The sequence below is a fragment of the Nycticebus coucang genome, chromosome 2 (genome assembly GCF_027406575.1).
Source record: "Nycticebus coucang isolate mNycCou1 chromosome 2, mNycCou1.pri, whole genome shotgun sequence".
In the NCBI taxonomy this organism is placed as follows: domain Eukaryota; kingdom Metazoa; phylum Chordata; class Mammalia; order Primates; family Lorisidae; genus Nycticebus; species Nycticebus coucang.
Window position 1 is genome coordinate 11,275,784 of NC_069781.1, and position 16,379 is coordinate 11,292,162.

A 16,379-nucleotide genomic window follows, 5' to 3' on the forward strand; every position below is an offset into this window, starting at 1 on the left:
AATGTTTAATCAAGTTAAAGTATTTTTAGTTGGTTTTACAGATTACAAATTTAGGGTTTAAAAAGTACACATGTATTAAGGGAAGACATAGGGTATTTTTTTTTTTCCAATGGCATCTGAAGCCAAACTTTTGCTCATCTTTGACTGTAGCTAAAGAAGTTATGAAGGTGAGTAAGTGAAAGTGACAGAGGTCTGGTTATTTTTTAAACAAGATCTTTCTAGGGTGGGTGAAGTAGCTCACACCTATAATCCTAGCACTTAGGGAGGTTGAGGTTGGAAGACAGCTTGAGGTCAAGAGTTCGAGACCAGCCGAGGCAACATACAGAGACCCTTCTTTACTAAAAACAAGTTAGCGGGGGTGGTGGCTGGTGCCTGTAGACCCAGCTACTCGTGGAGGCTGATGTAAGAAGATCACTTGAGCCCAGGAATTTGAGGCTGCAGGAAGACATGATGATGCTCCTGCACTCTAGCCAGGGTGAGGGAGCAACACCCTGTTTTAAGAAGAAAAAATAATCTTTCCATCTAACAAGTTCCAGAGGCATCTTCAGGTGAGGAGAGTGTGAACTCTAAGGGCAGAGACCTAGGTTCAAGGCCCAGCCCCTATTGTCCTAAGTCTGTGACCTTTGCGGGATTTAACTTTCTGAGCTTCCATTTCTTAATCTATGAAATGGAGATGGTGCTTTCCATGTGGTGTTACTGGGCACGTCAGGATCCAGGTCGGACTGGTCCTGACGGTCATCACAGAGCCTACACCGGGAGGCACCCAGCTCAGCTTCACCCACACCTCAAAGAGGCCTCCAGCACACAACGTCATTCCCAGGCCTGGTTCTGGATGGGCTTTTTCCTTTGCCTGCACTGGCTCAAGCAGTGGAGTAAGGAATTGCATCAACATTTAATCATGAAAGCAAAAAGTTTATTCATGTTTGAAACTACATATAACTACCACGAGGAAGACTTTTTCAATCCAGGGTGTAATCCAGTTAGAAAGGAACACGAAACGTTTTTAATACATTAGAATCACTGCCACAAATTATTTTCATGACTCAATCAGTTTCAGAATCGCATACAATACAAAAAGAGAGAAAGGGGGGCCCCATTACACAGGGTGAGATATACAGTACCGAATACTGAAATCTGAATGCATCACAATTAGTCGCCGCTTTTTTTTTTTTTTGCATGGATTAGTAACAAGATGAAGAACATTCAAAATGTTTCTCAGTATTTACAATAGTTTTACTGATTCCTGTGTTAAATTAAGACCCAATGTTTCCACTTTCAGTTTTTTAAAAGTTGCGAATGCAACCCTGATTTTTCTTTTAAAAGATTACAATGTACATTACATTTTATGAAGGAAACAAAGAGTTAATTACAAGATGCAAAAAGATAAGAAAGAGACAAACTACAGCCGTGAGTATTGTTCAGAGGTAGTAAGTGAGCACTCTAAGCTACAGAACATGTTGAAATTCTATTGGTTTGTATGAGTTCGCATGAGGTAATAAAGCTGTGTTTTGATTGGTGAGATGTATAAATACTCTTTTGCTACACTATATACAACACTCCAGAGAGCATGGCCTCTGTGGATGCCCAGAGGACGTAGCAAACCTTGACAAGTCTGTGCCGCACCCAGTGCACACCTTAAACCCCCAGACGGATCTTGTTTTCACCTCTATCAGCAGCAAGTATCTTCATCTCTCAGAACAATCTGGATCCATCATTTTATTACTGAGCAGACTCTGGGCACTGGCGCTTTCAGAGAGAGAAAAGATGCTACCAGTCTCTGATATAATTAGAACATAAGAGAGCGCGACACGAATGTGACGAAGATTCTTAAACACAAGCATCGTTAACAGAGATACCAAACAGCTCTTTCATTCCAACTCCACTGGTGACACAAAAGCAAAACAATCAAAGTCAGTGATGGAAATACGCAAAGTTCAATTTAGGTGAGGTGAATTTTTGCATCTGCATTAACGATTGAGGTTTAGCGTACATTGTACTTTTTACCCTTAAGGCCAAGTAATTGGCAACTGTGAAACCATTAATGTAAAATATTGATAATAAATTATGATAAAATAGCTACAGGACTGTCAACAATGTTAAATCTTGGCCTAATTGGATAAAGTGCTTTTTTTTTAACATTGTGTGTTTTTAAGTATAAATACAAATGATTATGATTCTTTAAAAAACAGATTTACCAAGTTCTCTAATAAGACAAGGTTTTATAGTAAAGCTGTAGATGGTGGGCTACAAACACGCTTTCCTTTTCCTCCTATTGCTCTGAATGCACTTATCAAGGCATGTCAGCTCAGGGGAAAGTGTGGCCAGAGATTAGTTAGAGGTATCTGAGTGCACACTTCCTGGGCCTTCTGTAGGAGAAGTCACAGAAGATGGAGTTGTTGCGTCCTGCCAGCCTCCATTAGCCTGAAAGGAGAAACACAGTTCAATGGGTGCATGTCTACATATTAATTCTACTCCCCAATTTAAAACACCCAGATGACAACATGAGAGCAGAGATGCATTAGCAAAATGTATTTTCTAAACCTACTTTGGCAGGAGTTGGAAGCATGTGTTAAAGTAGGATTAAATGCATGTAAAACAAATCCATCCCATCAAGTAAAGGCTTGGCAATAAATCAGTTTGCTAACGAAGGGTTTCAGCTAGCCCCAAGTTGGCACAAATCTGGCCTTTGATCTGCTGATAAAGTGACTCCAAAAGGAATCTTTCAAGAAGGGAGCAGTGGGGAAGCTCAATGCGATTTCTCAGCAAAACCTCTAGCTCTGCAAAGTATAAACTTCAGCCTGGTTTAATCATTGTCTCCACAGAGAAGAAGTTGCCCACTCTTTCCATACATGCTTGACAGCCAGCTACTATAACCCTGGGAAAATGAAGGCCAGAATTTCCTTCCAAATAGGATCTTCCAGAATGAAAATGCATGAACTGTGAAGGCGCACACACTATTCGAATCTGTATTCCAATCTCTGGGGCTGGAGCTCCTATTTGGGCTGTTGCTACCGCTCTTCACATGCTGCCGGCCCTTCCTGCCTCAGACGCGCAGCAGCAGCAGCAACCGCGCTCAGAAACAAATTTGCCTTATGTCTTGGCCTATAGTGGCAATCGCTGAAATCAATGTCTGATCAGATTTCTGCTGTGGCAGACAGCTTGTCGCTACATATTTTTGTGTCAGTCAAGAAGAGGGAGGTACTGGGCTTGTGAGTTGGGCCACACTGAGCAGAAGTGACGGGGTGGGCCTTCCCGGAGAGGCCCTGGTGATGGGGAGCCAGCTGACACCCAGTGCCGGCAGCACCTTTGCCTCCATGCTGCACCCAGACCTGGACCACTCGCACCAGAGTCAGAGTGAGTCACAAGGTGCCCTCTACCTCCCTCACATCTAACTGCAACTTCTCCAAGTGAATGTAAAACATTTTCTTTCTGGCCTGTTTTGCGAGGCTGCCAGGAAATCTGTCTAGATTCCTCACCCAGACTGGACACAGCGCTTGGATGAGCCCTGCACTGGCCATTGTTTCCTCTCCTAAGACTCCTGTTTTTGGAGCACTCCCTGTCTTCCCAGTCACTGCACAATTCTGCATATAAAGGACCTATCCTGTAGGACCAACGGAAAGGAAGGAAAACACCAAACAACTCCACAGAGATGACCTCAGCCAAAGGGAAAATTATTTTCCAAGCTTGCGGCATATCAAATTCAGGATAGAAAAGGAAAAATAGATTTTTGGCAGGGCACTGGCCTACACTGAGGCTGGTAGGTTCAAACCTGACCCAGGGCAGCTAAAACAACGACAACTGCAACAAAAATATAGCTGGGCATTGTGGCAGGCACCTGTAGTCCCAGCTACGTGGGAGGCTGAGGCAAGAGAATTGCTTAAGCCCAACAGTTTGAGGTTGCTGTGACCTGTGACGCCATGGCACTCTACCCAGAGCGACAGCTTGAGACTGTCTCAAAAAAAAAAAAAAAAGCTATGGTGGTGTCTTTTTAAAGCTATGGTTCTGCCAGGTAAGATGGCAATGTGCCTGTGTGTGTTCAGCTGACTCTAAGAAATCCTCTTCTCTGTCTAAAAGGTAAGCTGTTTCCCCGCCAGGTATGAAAATCTACTTAGGAAAAGAAAAACTCTTACACAGATACAAGTCTAAAGATATTCCATCTGAAGTAAACATCATTCCTCTTTTATCCAAATTTATAAACAACAAATGTACAATATTTTTACCCAGCGTGGCAGCTGGAAGAGAGGTTGTCAGCAAGTATTCTTTTTTTCAAAATAAATTAATCCTTACTCTGGTGGTTTGAGATTATGCACTGTATTATACAACAGCGCCTTATCAAGCCTCATCAGTGAAGATGGAATTCATGTCTGTAAAATGCTGCAGGCAATCACAGTTTCATATTTTATCATGTTGATAAGGATATCGCACATTCTCTGAAGCATTTCAAAACACTTAAATGAAAAAGGAGAAATGCAACTAAAAGGCTTTTTATATGGTTTGTTGTGGGTTATTATGAGTTATTTATAAACCCAAAAAGAAAGATTTGACATTTCAAATGTAAAAGATTTGAGTATTTAATGGTCCTTTTTTCCCTTTACAATTGAACATCCTCAATCACTTTTTAAATCATTAATATTTACTCTCATGGCAAGCAAGCCCAGGCCCTAAAAAGGGAGAATTTTGTTCATTTTCTTCCTGACTCTACAGTTCATTTCCTCCCAGGGCCTGGCATTCCAGACTCTGCCCACGAGTCCACCCCAGCTCCACCAGGGTGACCCGTCCCCAGCCCCCCTCTCTGGAGCCACGTGTTTTGCCATTTTCCATCCATCTCATGGGTGGTGAGAGGGGAGTAAGGCTGTAGTGAAGTGGTTGCAAAGGTTTTGTTTCCTCCATAATTAGAACTTGCAGAACATGTTTTAGATCCTGCATTGACAGTATAGCAAGACACTTTTAAGAATAGAATTCTTTGTTTAGCTTGGTTTGTCTATCTTTCTGGGTCCTCCAAAGTCACCACCTTAACCTGGGCTATGTTTGGGAATATTTCTTGCAGCTTGATTCTAAAATAAATGACCTGGTTTTCACTTTACCATCTCCTTGGAACACAGCATGGATGGTAGAAAATGGCATCTTAATGGGCTGATGCTTCTGGTGACAGGATGCCAGCCACTTCAGGGCATCTGAGAGGACTTCTAAGAGCATCTAGGTAACATCAAATGTTTAGGTTCATAAAACAAAAGTGCAGCAAAGACACTGACTTCCCTATCTGCCAACAAGATGAGAAGCCAAGTCAAATGGCTATTAATTTATTTATTAGTCACTGTTTACTTGGGACTACTGTTCCTACAGCTGGCTCCCCAGAGTACTCACATTTAAATTATGTGGACTGTACAGTGAATTTCCTCCAAGGCCATCACTGTAGCCTCCCGTCTGATTGATAACATGACGGAGGGTATCCACCTAGAAGTGAGACAAAACAAAATTCATCATCTCAAATCTATGAAAACATCATCACTTACAAAAGGAAACAATGTGAATTATGTGTGCCACAAGGGTTTAGCATCTCCAGTAAAAGACAAATTTATCAATCAAATTTGACTGGCAGAATTTCAACAATTCTTTGCATATTTAAACCCACACATCTTTGTTTCTCATGCCAGCCAAACAATAACATTCTTCATAGCAATGCAAACATTCCATCTACAGCAACTGAATGCTGTGGCTGTGAGTAAAAACCCACTTGTACATGTGTACACCAAACTCTTTCTTGCACTCATTTTCTCACACCCATCTATATGCACAATAACTATGAATCGTTTTGTTCTCAATTAAAAAGCATGAGAAGATAATTGAATCTTTTCAAAGTATAGAGTTATATTTTAAGAACTCAGGTTTTGGCGTTCTGACTTTAAAACTGTAGAAGTGAAATGGCAATATGTTCTTAAACCACACACACGCTGGCACATGCAATTTTTCTGTTCTATTTTGTGACAAAAGTAAGATGTACCCAACCCCTCTCCATGAGCTCAAGCCAGAGCCGAATGCATTCACAAAGTTTATCAGGTTTGAATCATCAAAAGTCACTGTTCACTTGACTTCTCATTAAATTAAATGGCGGGGGCAGATGGGCCACGTTTGGAAGCGCCCAGCACAGGTTCTGCACAGATGTGCAGATAACTTCCATGGGGTCAAGAGTGAGGAGTTTTGAGCCCAAACCCTGCCCTGCTAGAAAGGCCCCAGGTGGGGCATTTCTCCTACCTGTGATTGCACATTGGCTCCGACTTGGGACCCTTGGTAAGAATCCCCATTCAGACTCTGCATGTTCATGAACATGTCCCCAGAATTTGGGAGGTTAAAAGAACCAGAAGAACCTGGAAAGGAAAGAGTTAAGTAGCTGAATAACAGAGAGCTACACACATAACCCTCAAAGACCTAAAGGCAGGGAAAGGAGAAAAGATACAGAAGGGAAAGGCCCATGCACAACATAAAGCATTTCCAGATCTAAGAGGATGGAGAGTAACTCCAAAGAATTAGGTCCTGTGATTCACTTTACATCCAGGAAAAGTCCTGTCAATGGGGAAGCCCCTCCTCCCACAAAAAAGAGGCAAATCAAAATAAACAGAAAAACACCCAGTAGTGGGCCTGGAACCTTCCCCTTGTTTCCATTTATCTCCAGGACTTGGTCATTAAAGAGCTCTTCAACATCATTAACTGTCATGGTAGACGGTTACCCGGAGAAGTAACATTTTTCGGAAGCTTTCTTAGCCCCTCATTCTACCCACCTTTCCTTTCACTTGTTTCCATGTTTCACTAAACAGAATACGGGGATAGCTCCACAACAAACAAAAACTTCTTACTTTCTGAACTTTTAAAGACATGTTAATATTTAAAGGATCTCCTTAGAAAAGCCCCTTGAATTGCTGCTGAAGTCCCTCTTCTTGGCCAAGCTGCACCTCTCTCATTATTATTCAAGTTCCTGTAATTTTAAGATATTTCTAACTCCATCACAAATGTCACATAAAATGCAGCTAAAATGTACTGGCTGAGGAGCCAAGAGTATTGTATCCATGTGTATATATCCTTCACAGCCTACCAAGTCACCCTGCCTGCACAGGGGCTACACAAGGACAGGAAAAGGGCAGCAGACAGGAGTCCCAGCCTCGTCAGGCAGAGCACCGCTGCACTTGATCCCAGCATTCCAGCTTTGCTGCCCACACAACAGGTACATTTCCCACTTCTGCCATTTCATTCTTTGTGAGACCACTACTGACCCTAACATGATGCATGGAACAATGTGGCTAAAATAACCATCAGTGATGCTCTTTACCTAATTACTAAATTAAAAACCACTACTAAATGTAAAAATTCCAGGATCTACCAGTTGTGAGTGGCATTCACTGTGAACAGCAGTTTTACAGGCTCTGGCCATCCACTCATTCACCCATTCCAAGAAGCCTGCATTGGAACATAAATCTTCCTTTGTACGTCCACTGTGTTCTCAGTATGGCTCTTGTTTCCTGGCCTGTGGGACAGGGCATTGTGGCACAAAGCTGCTTGGGCCAAGTAGGAAGCAAGCACCCATACGCACCAGAATTTGGCGTGGTGGGCGAATTGGTCTGGTTGTTCTGCACAGCTGCCGCTACCGCGTGTGCGGCTGTCACGGCCGTCTTCGCAGCGTACAGGTTGGCTTCTTCCTGAAACTTGCCAATATTCTTCTTGTACCTAATTCGTTTGTTGCCAAACCAGTTGGATACCTACAAATTGCAGGAACATGGAAATGAAGGGGAAGAAAGGTCAAAGAGGAAGAAAAAGTCGAACTTCCAATAGTAACTGTTGTGTACCCAGGGGCATCTTGAGAAACACTCAGTTCCTAGCCTGCAAGCTCACATTCCATGGATAATGCATAATGGTTTTAGGGGTTCATTTTCTCTTTTGGCAAACGTCTCACACTCTTCTGGAATAATACTGCTTCTTGGAGTTGTGCACAGTAACACTTAAGTGGCTGGAAGCACTACTCATAAAAGATACCCACTTGGTATCTACCAGTTAATACAGAAATAATCAGCCCCCGTGCCCCACAATAGCTGAAAAGCTAAAGGAAACATTTGTTAATTTAGGTAAATAATAAGGAATACTTGAGAATGAATGATTTACTCTTCTTTTTGGTTCTGTAACAATTTTGGCAGCTGTATAGTGGAACCATGTTTGGTCTGCTGAGAAGAGTAACATCAATTAACAATGGATGAAAAATCCCTTGGTCTCCTGCCTTAGAAAAACACGGTGTGTCTGCCAAGATGGCTGCTCAGGCTCTGCCAGGGAACATGTGGGAAGGTAACAACTTGAAAACTCAAGTAATTCCAATAAGGTCAAATGCAAATTCAGAGAAGCATCTCTCATTTCATCAGGTGGAATACATTTATTTCTTTTGCAAACTACTTATGATGTCAGCTGGTGTAAATGGAAGAGATTTCTAAAGAGGAGCTTGGCAACAGGCAAATTTCATCACATTTCATGGATAGCAAAACTGCAGCCCAAGATTGATGGCTCAGAGTTACACTATGTGTTTAGGTATACAGCAATTTATGAGAGGGTTGGCCTATTTGCTATATAAAAGGATCTGACCTTTCTGTTAAAGTAATAGTTTAAAAATACTTTTCAATAATTTTTTAATAACCTGTTAAAGAGACATGTTGCTATGATATGAGGCTGGGTGGGTTACCATTCTACCCCAAAGGTATTATTTCTTAACAGCTATTCAGGGGCCTGGAAGGAAAATAAGGAGTGGTATGTAGTTTAGAGCCTTCCAGCTCAATTCCCACCACTGGGCACCCCTGTGGGCCATCTCTGCCAAGTCTTTAATTGCTTTGGAAATAGAATTCTCATTCTTCAACCTATGGCATTCGTCCTTCCAGAAGATGCCAGAGAGCCCTGGCAAGGGAGCCACATGAGGAAGACAACATTGGCCTTGCTGCTGCACACATGCTGTCCCATTCCAGGGTCACCGGTGCACACATGCACATGCAGGCGCACACGCTGAGGAGCCCTGCAGCAACCACGAGCATAAGTTCACTAGGCAGAAACAAGCCAAAGCCCATCAGGAAGTAAACAGGCTACAGATCAGGACTTCCTAGCTATTTCTGTTCTGCTGTCTTTCTTTTTTTTTTTTTTTTTTTGCCCTGAAGGACTCTATGTATACCTTACTTTCTTCATATCAAATATAGTGGCTATAATAACTGTCATTTAATGAATCTCCTATGTGCTGAGCATCATACAGAGCCCTTTGCATATTTTCTCATTTACTCTCAACCTCAAGGGCTAGGTGGTTGATGGGGGAAAGGGCTTACAAAGACGTCACACAGGGCAGCGCCTGTGGCTCAGGGAGTAGGGCGCCGGTCCCATATATCAAGGGTGGTGAGTTCAAACCCAGCCCCCAGCCAAAAATTGCAACAACAAAAAAAAGAAAACAAAGACGTCACACAAATCCAATGGCCTTTTCTTTCCTGTTGACTTGTTTGACCTCTCACCAATTAACTGACACCTGTAATCACTACCCCTCCTTCCTAGGGGCTCCAGCTGCTTGGAGCTGGCTCTTCGCATGGTTTCTGTGACCTACACTCCTGTTTCTCCTCTCATACTTGCTCCTTCTCTGACACACCTGTGTTCTCCAAGACTCAGCTCTTGGCTCTCCTTTCTCTCCTTGAGCAAGCTTATCCATATTTAAAGTTTCAATTATCTTCTCTGTGTAGATGACTTTTAGATTTCTATCTCTACTCCCATCTTCTATGAAAAATTCTAGCCCTCAATTTCTAAGAGATTTCCATAAAAGTTCTGCCACAACGTCCAACTCAATAGGTCTAAGAGGGAACTCAGGTGTTCTCCAAATCACTGCTGCCTCGCCCGTTTTCACTTCGTGTTTTGGTATCTCTCCCTCCAGAGACAAAGCACTCACTACCTCATGAAGTCTGGTTCCACTGTCGGACAGTCCTAATACATACACAGTTCTCTTTATTCTCAACCACAATCTAGTTCCCTTACCTTTCCATTCACTGGTCCTACTTGACATCTAGGCTGTCTAGTCCATGTACTAAGCCCTCTAGTCCAACAGACCTAACCCCATCCTATGTTCACCCTGCTCAGCCCTCTCTTCCTTAAGCCTCCTATGCTTGAGGCAGATGGTGTGCAGAATAGTGTAGGATGTGACACGGAGGAGTCAGGAGAGCACACGTGCAAGGAGGCCATGAGGGCCTGAGCCAGGCAAGGCAGCAGGTGTGGAGAGGAGTGACAATATGGAGCAACAACAGGCAGAATCTGGCCACTGTCTAGCTAGAGATCAGGGGAGATGGAGAAGCCAGACATGATGCTGACATGGGGCCCAGGCTTTGATGAGGATGGAGACAGATACTTGGGAGGGATTTTGCACCTGGACCTCAGTGACCATTAGGATCCACATTATAAATACATGACTCTAAAAACAGAAAATTCTGAATCAAGACTGAGAAAGAACCCTAAAGGCATCGGTTCTGATTATGCTTGTTAAAGCAAGCTCTCTTTGAAGCCACCTCACCCTTCACCATGCACGTTGTTAGCCCAGGAGGCAGACCTGGAGCTGGCGTGTGAAAACCTCCTTTAATATAACATCACTCTAGCTTTTCTAATAAGACAGTTAGGCCTTAGAAAGAGTTAAATATTGAACATATCTATAGAGCAAAGGGGATAGTACTGGTTGAGAGGGAATTTGGCATTTCTTGAGCATAATTAATGAAAATTCCCCAACTCTGAATTTAGCAACAAAAGCCCATCTTAGAATTCTCTTCTTCTAAGCAATTCTCTGTTGGATTCAGTACTTTGTAGTTAATATTACCTTGACAATCAGAGAAGCTATAATACATTAATGAAACCTAGCCTAGAAAATCAGATTACAGCTTTATTAACAGTTTCATAATTGAGGAATCTTTGCACCATCGAAGGTCTCATCTCTAGATATGTAAGAATCTTCTGTTTATGCATACCCCTGGACCAATCAAACAACCGTCATTACTAATAAAGGTTTATTTAATTCTCACAGTAAAATTTTAATATCACCAGCAGCCTGGGGAAGCTTTAGCAAGTGGATTTGCTTGACATCAGATCGTTTCTATTCTGCTAGTCCCAATACTTCTTAATCTTTAATATCAAGGCAATTAAAATTAATGGCCACTCATCCGAAGCTACTGTGGGCAGTGTTTCCTTGACATCAATTGTTTGATGGGATTACCTAGAGGTTAAACTAACAAGCAAGGTTTAATTGGAAGCAATGAAAGAAGCAGTGATCATACGTTATGTTTAACCTGCATAACCACATCTAAATGAATACCTAAAAATGTTAAACTATTTCTCAAATTAAAATATGCACGTCACATTCTGATATCACAGACCTGGGTATTGCAGCAATCAGCCATTAAGACCATACCACTGCAACTGAGATCAGGGTAATTAATGTATCAACCAACACCTAAATTCAGGAATATTTTTCAACCTTTAAAAACAGATGGATACAATTAGTTCCTACATTCACCCAGTGGGAAGCACCAACAGCTGCAGATCCCATGTGCCGCCCCCATGCAGGACTCACAATGGGCCCAGGCTGCGTGCACCGTGCGCCAAGGGGAGCAGAGTTTGCTCCATCTCTAAACTAGAATGCTCTGTACATTGGTCCCAGAACAGAAACGTTGGCAGGAAACTGGTGAAGGGAAAGGGAATACACTGTCCTGTGCTTCTCTTTTGAGCCACATATCAAGGATTCATGATTCTGGACTGTACCGAAGGCAAAGGACCAGGCAAGAATTTTAAGATCAATTAAAAATGGGAATAAAATCACAAGTACTCTCATTTTTCTACTGATGTTCATTGTTATCAGCCCCCATTCTGAGCCTCTGGTAATTAGGGGAGTGAGTAGTGAACATCTGCAGGCTGCTGATTTTCAGGAACCTTTCTGCAAGGCCAAGAAGCCAGCATAGCGTCCAGTCTCCCCCACACACTGTGGCGTCCATCCCCTCCGGCTTCAGCTGCAAACGGACAGTTGCTTTTCAAAGTAAAAATGTTTTCCACATAATAATAATTAGACTCACTTTCTGCATAGCTTTTTTTTTTTTTTTTTACCTTCTTTAAAAATCTTTTATTCATTATCTCACTTAGAATCTTTCTAACTTTGAGGTAGGTAGCTCAGATCCGGGCAGTATCACATAATGGTTAAGTGCTTTGGACTGAGAATTGGGTTTCAAGTTCACACTCAGCCATTTACCAAGCCAAGTAACTCTGGACAGAATATTTTAGTTATTTTAGTGTCTCCTTTCATATAGAACGATAATAATAATAATGTCTTCTTCACAGATTTGCTGGGTATGTCAATGACTTTAGCACATCCCACTGACCTGGTAATTGTTAGCTATTACTATCACCCATATTTTACCAACGGAGAAACAAGAGATCCAGACCACACACAAGTTGCCCCAAAGTGTCACACTCCGGAATTCAGCCCCAGAACTCCCTTTTGGCATTTTTCTTTTTTTCTAACCAGCTGGGAAATGATGACTGGGCACCTGTTCTGATTCCTACTGCGCTAGGTATTATGAGAGATGAAAAATAAACACATGGCCTCTGCCTGCCTGGGGTTTACAATTGGGTTGTAAAAGCAACACTGTATGCTCAAAATAGTTAGTAAAACTTGTGGGACAGTGATGATCTCACACTGAGCTATACAGTACAGTCTCTCAGTGCCAACAGGGGTATGGAGGAAGTGACATCCCAGTAGGTCTAGAAGATCAGGGGAGAATTCTGAGGCAAGGTGAAACTTGAACTGGACCTCAGATTCAATTCAATTCAATTGAATTCCATAGTACTTGCACTGAAACTCCACATTTCTGAAGTAGAAACCTCCAGAGGCTCAGATTGACATAAACAAGCCAAAAAAGTAAGCTACTATCTCCCTCTCCCTAGACCACTCCAAGATCTCCAAGACTTATTCTCTTTTCTCCTCTTAATCTCTATACCCTGTTTTCATAGTGAAAAGGGAAGGAGAAACACCCTAAAGGAAAAGACAATTTGAAAATCAAGGAGGTTTCTGGAAGGGGGACATCTGAGAAGTAAGGCACATTTCTACCAGGGAAGGAGTGGGCAGTGAGAAAGGGGAAGACACTGGCACCCAGGGAAGAGCAGGACTGAAGACACCCACAGGACCCGCAGGCTCTGGCTGAGGAAGACGAGGGGGTGGCTCCCTGTGTTACTGCTCAGTGGAGGGACAGCACTGAAGTGGAGCCTGAGAGCCACAGAAGTGCCCTGTGGAATGTGAGGCCAGGTGAGGCAGCCTTCCCACCTATGTTCCTGGCCAGCGTCAGTGATCGGCACCCTTTTTGCTAGAATTCTCCCTAAAGTAACTTTGAAAAATCATGAACCCTTTCATACAATTTTTCTCTGCAATATTTACGTTGGCATCTACAATTTTTCATTGTAAGTCTATATAGTTATGAACAATGTTATTTCAGTATGCCATAAATGTTGACATTTTAAAATAAAACTGTAACACTATTCTTTAAAATGTATCTAACCAAATATAAACAACACAGCAATTTGATACTCACAATCCATTTAAAAAATATATAAATTCACTCTTCAAATCTAAAATTTTATACTTTTTTGTTCTTGAAAGGGTATTTCTATTTCATTTCTTTTCCATATTATCCTAATACAATATATTTTTATGCCCTACAAAAGAAGTAAGTGGAAAGTGTATTTTTGAAATTGTTTATACTTCCTGTTCTACATGTTTAATATTTCCTTCTAGATTAAGCTACCATTAGCCAGTCTAAGTTGATCAAAGCAATACAAGTACTGATTTTAATAAATAAAAATACTCATTTTGACCATCAAAGGTCAGGTTCAATTATACATGCATTTCTTAACCAGAGGGTTGAGAAGGTTAACATAGTGCTGCTAGTCCAAGTAGGTTTGGTTACCAACAGCATTTCATACTATCCCTTGTTGGGCACTCAGAGATCCTCACACTTTGGGGCAAAAGACTTTAGGTTTCTTCCATAAAGTGGGAAAAGGGAGGAGGGAAAACATAAGCAGACTAAATGCTTCTAGCACAGTAAATTTCTGAGGAGGTGGATTTTAGGAAGGAGTACACACATACAAATAAGGAAAACTGGCCAGCGAAAACCTGAAAACCCTTTGAGTCCCCTTTGGAAAATCTTCAACTATTTTGTGAAGGATACGTACCCTGGTTTGAAGACCGCTGCTTTAAGTGACCAAGCTAACTCCTGTTACATTTCAACTTCTCTGTGTGAGCAGGGAGGACATGGGAGCCCCTTGTTGGGCAAGGTGGCTCATTCCTGTAATCCTAGAACTCTGGGAGGCCGAGGCAGGTGGATTGTCTGAGCTCACTGGTTCAAAACAATCTGAGCAAGAGACGGACACTATCTCTAAAAGTAGCTGGGCATTGTGGCAGGCGCCTATAGTCCCAGCCACTTGGGAGGCTGAGGCAAGTGAATTGCCTAAGCCCAGGAGTTGGAAGTTGCTGTGAGCTGTGATGTCACATCACTCACCGAGGGCAATAAAGTGAAACTCTGTCTCTTAAAAAAAATACCTCTAGCACTCTGGGAGGTCAAGGCAGGTGGACTGCCTGAGCTCACAGGTTCAAGACCAGCCTGAGCAAGTGCGAGACCCCGTCTCTTAAAAAAAAAAAAAAATAGCCAGGCGTTGTGGCAGGTGCCTGTAGTCCCAGCTACTTGGGAGGCTGAGACAAGAGAATCGCTTGAGCCCAAGAGTTTGAGGTTGCTGTGAGCTATGATGACACAGCACTCTACCAAGGGCGACAAAGTGAGACTCTTATCTCAAAAAAAAAAAAAAAGTGAAACCATCTACACAGTGGTTCTCAGCCTTCCTAATGCTGCGGCCCTTTAATACAGTTCCTGTGGCTCACGACCCACAGGTTGAGAACTGTTGATCTACAATGTTTCTGCAGTCCTGAAAGCCAATTTATTAGTTAGTTTTAATTATAGCTTACATTTCAAATTCTATGACTACACTTACTATGTTAATAACCTAAAAACAAAAATAAAAGAGAAAGACTATTCCTTAAAAGAAATCTTCAGGAGACAGAAGTGCAGAACGCCCCAGCTCACCCTCAGTGTTGCTTCCTTCTGTAACTGCATCAGGGAAAAGATTTGCACTTGTTTGGAAAGGAAGCAGCTGACACTAAAACTTCATCACTGAAATTAGCAAACTGAAAATTTATGAAGCACAAATCTTAGAAAAATTAGCCATTGTGCTTTCTCATGTTTACTTGCAATGCACACTTTATGTACTGTGCCTAATTAAATGTAACAGATTCTGAAATGCTGCAATGCTAGGTCGTGTATAATGGAACATGGCAGTATACTTACGTGGATAACAATTTCACCTCTAACAAATAGTTTCTCCTTAATCAATATGTTTTAAACCCCACTATATGATTCAATCTGAAATGAAGGATGGAAGCCAGATGCAAATGATTTTTAAAGTTAATGGTGTTAACAACTCTACATCTCACTCTACTCCTCTCCCTCCTGAGGGCCTGTGTTCATCATTTTCTGTAAGGACAGAAAGGCTGGGCAACTGTGGATAATCACACTGCACGTGTTCCCCCTGATAGCCCAGAGGATGGGGGTAAAAAAGCTGGAGAGCCAGAGACCCGTGTGTGAACCCCAGCTCTGCAATGTCCTGCCTGTGCTATCTCAGGCAAGTCATGCCATCTAAGGTTTACCTCTCCTGGTCTGCAAAGTGAGATAGTGATACCTCCTCCTTGTGGGGCCACTGTGAACATTAAATGAAATAGCATCTTAAACGCACAGGATGGTGCCTGGAATGTACCAGGCACCCAAAGAATGTTGGTTCTGCCTTTTCTTAAAACAAATGAGCAACAACAAAACCCTCTGAAGGTCCATGGCATAAATACTATGCTTGCTTTCTGCAGTGACCAAGATTAGTTCACAATTATCAAAGGAGCTTTAAGTTCTGAGCAGGTCAGTCCAGGCTCCCAGCGCTAGAAGGATACTGGCAGAGGGGAATAGGCAGCAAGAAGAGAAGGGAAGAAAAGGAGGTGGTTCCCTGCATGGCTGAGCATAATACACGTCCTATCAGAAAGGGTAACACCCAGAGCAAGAGCTCCTGTCACCCATGTACCTTCAGGGCCACTGTTCTGCACAAGTACCTGCCAGAAACACCTATCCCTCTTTACCCCTGTCTCAACATAGCCACTCAGCAGGGCAACACAGTGTTGCCCAGAATTTGTAGGAAATCTAGGTTTCAATACCACTATCCCTATGGGCATTTATGGAGAGCTCGTTATGTGCCAGCTCTGTACCAGA

The 16,379-nt window shown here is 42.4% G+C and overlaps 1 protein-coding gene across 5 annotated transcripts in view; it reads right to left on the reverse strand.

The window, feature by feature from the left end:
- Positions 1–891: 891 nt before the first annotated feature.
- The window catches only part of PBX3 (PBX homeobox 3), a 220,107-nt gene continuing 204,619 nt past the window's right edge, over positions 892–16,379 (reverse strand). For 2 of the 5 annotated variants that reach the window (XM_053567131.1, XM_053567161.1), the window contains exons 6-10: positions 7,583–7,748; positions 6,253–6,365; positions 5,365–5,454; positions 5,085–5,196; positions 2,283–2,421 (exon numbers count right to left, since the gene is read on the reverse strand). In XM_053567131.1, coding sequence (XP_053423106.1) covers positions 2,417–2,421; positions 5,085–5,196; positions 5,365–5,454; positions 6,253–6,365; positions 7,583–7,748 — 486 coding nt within the window. In that variant the 3' untranslated portion in view covers positions 2,283–2,416. Of the gene's footprint in view, positions 2,422–5,084; positions 5,197–5,364; positions 5,455–6,252; positions 6,366–7,582; positions 7,749–16,379 lie in introns of those variants that run through there. The other 3 variants (XM_053567139.1, XM_053567152.1, XM_053567145.1) reach the window with 3 other exon arrangements.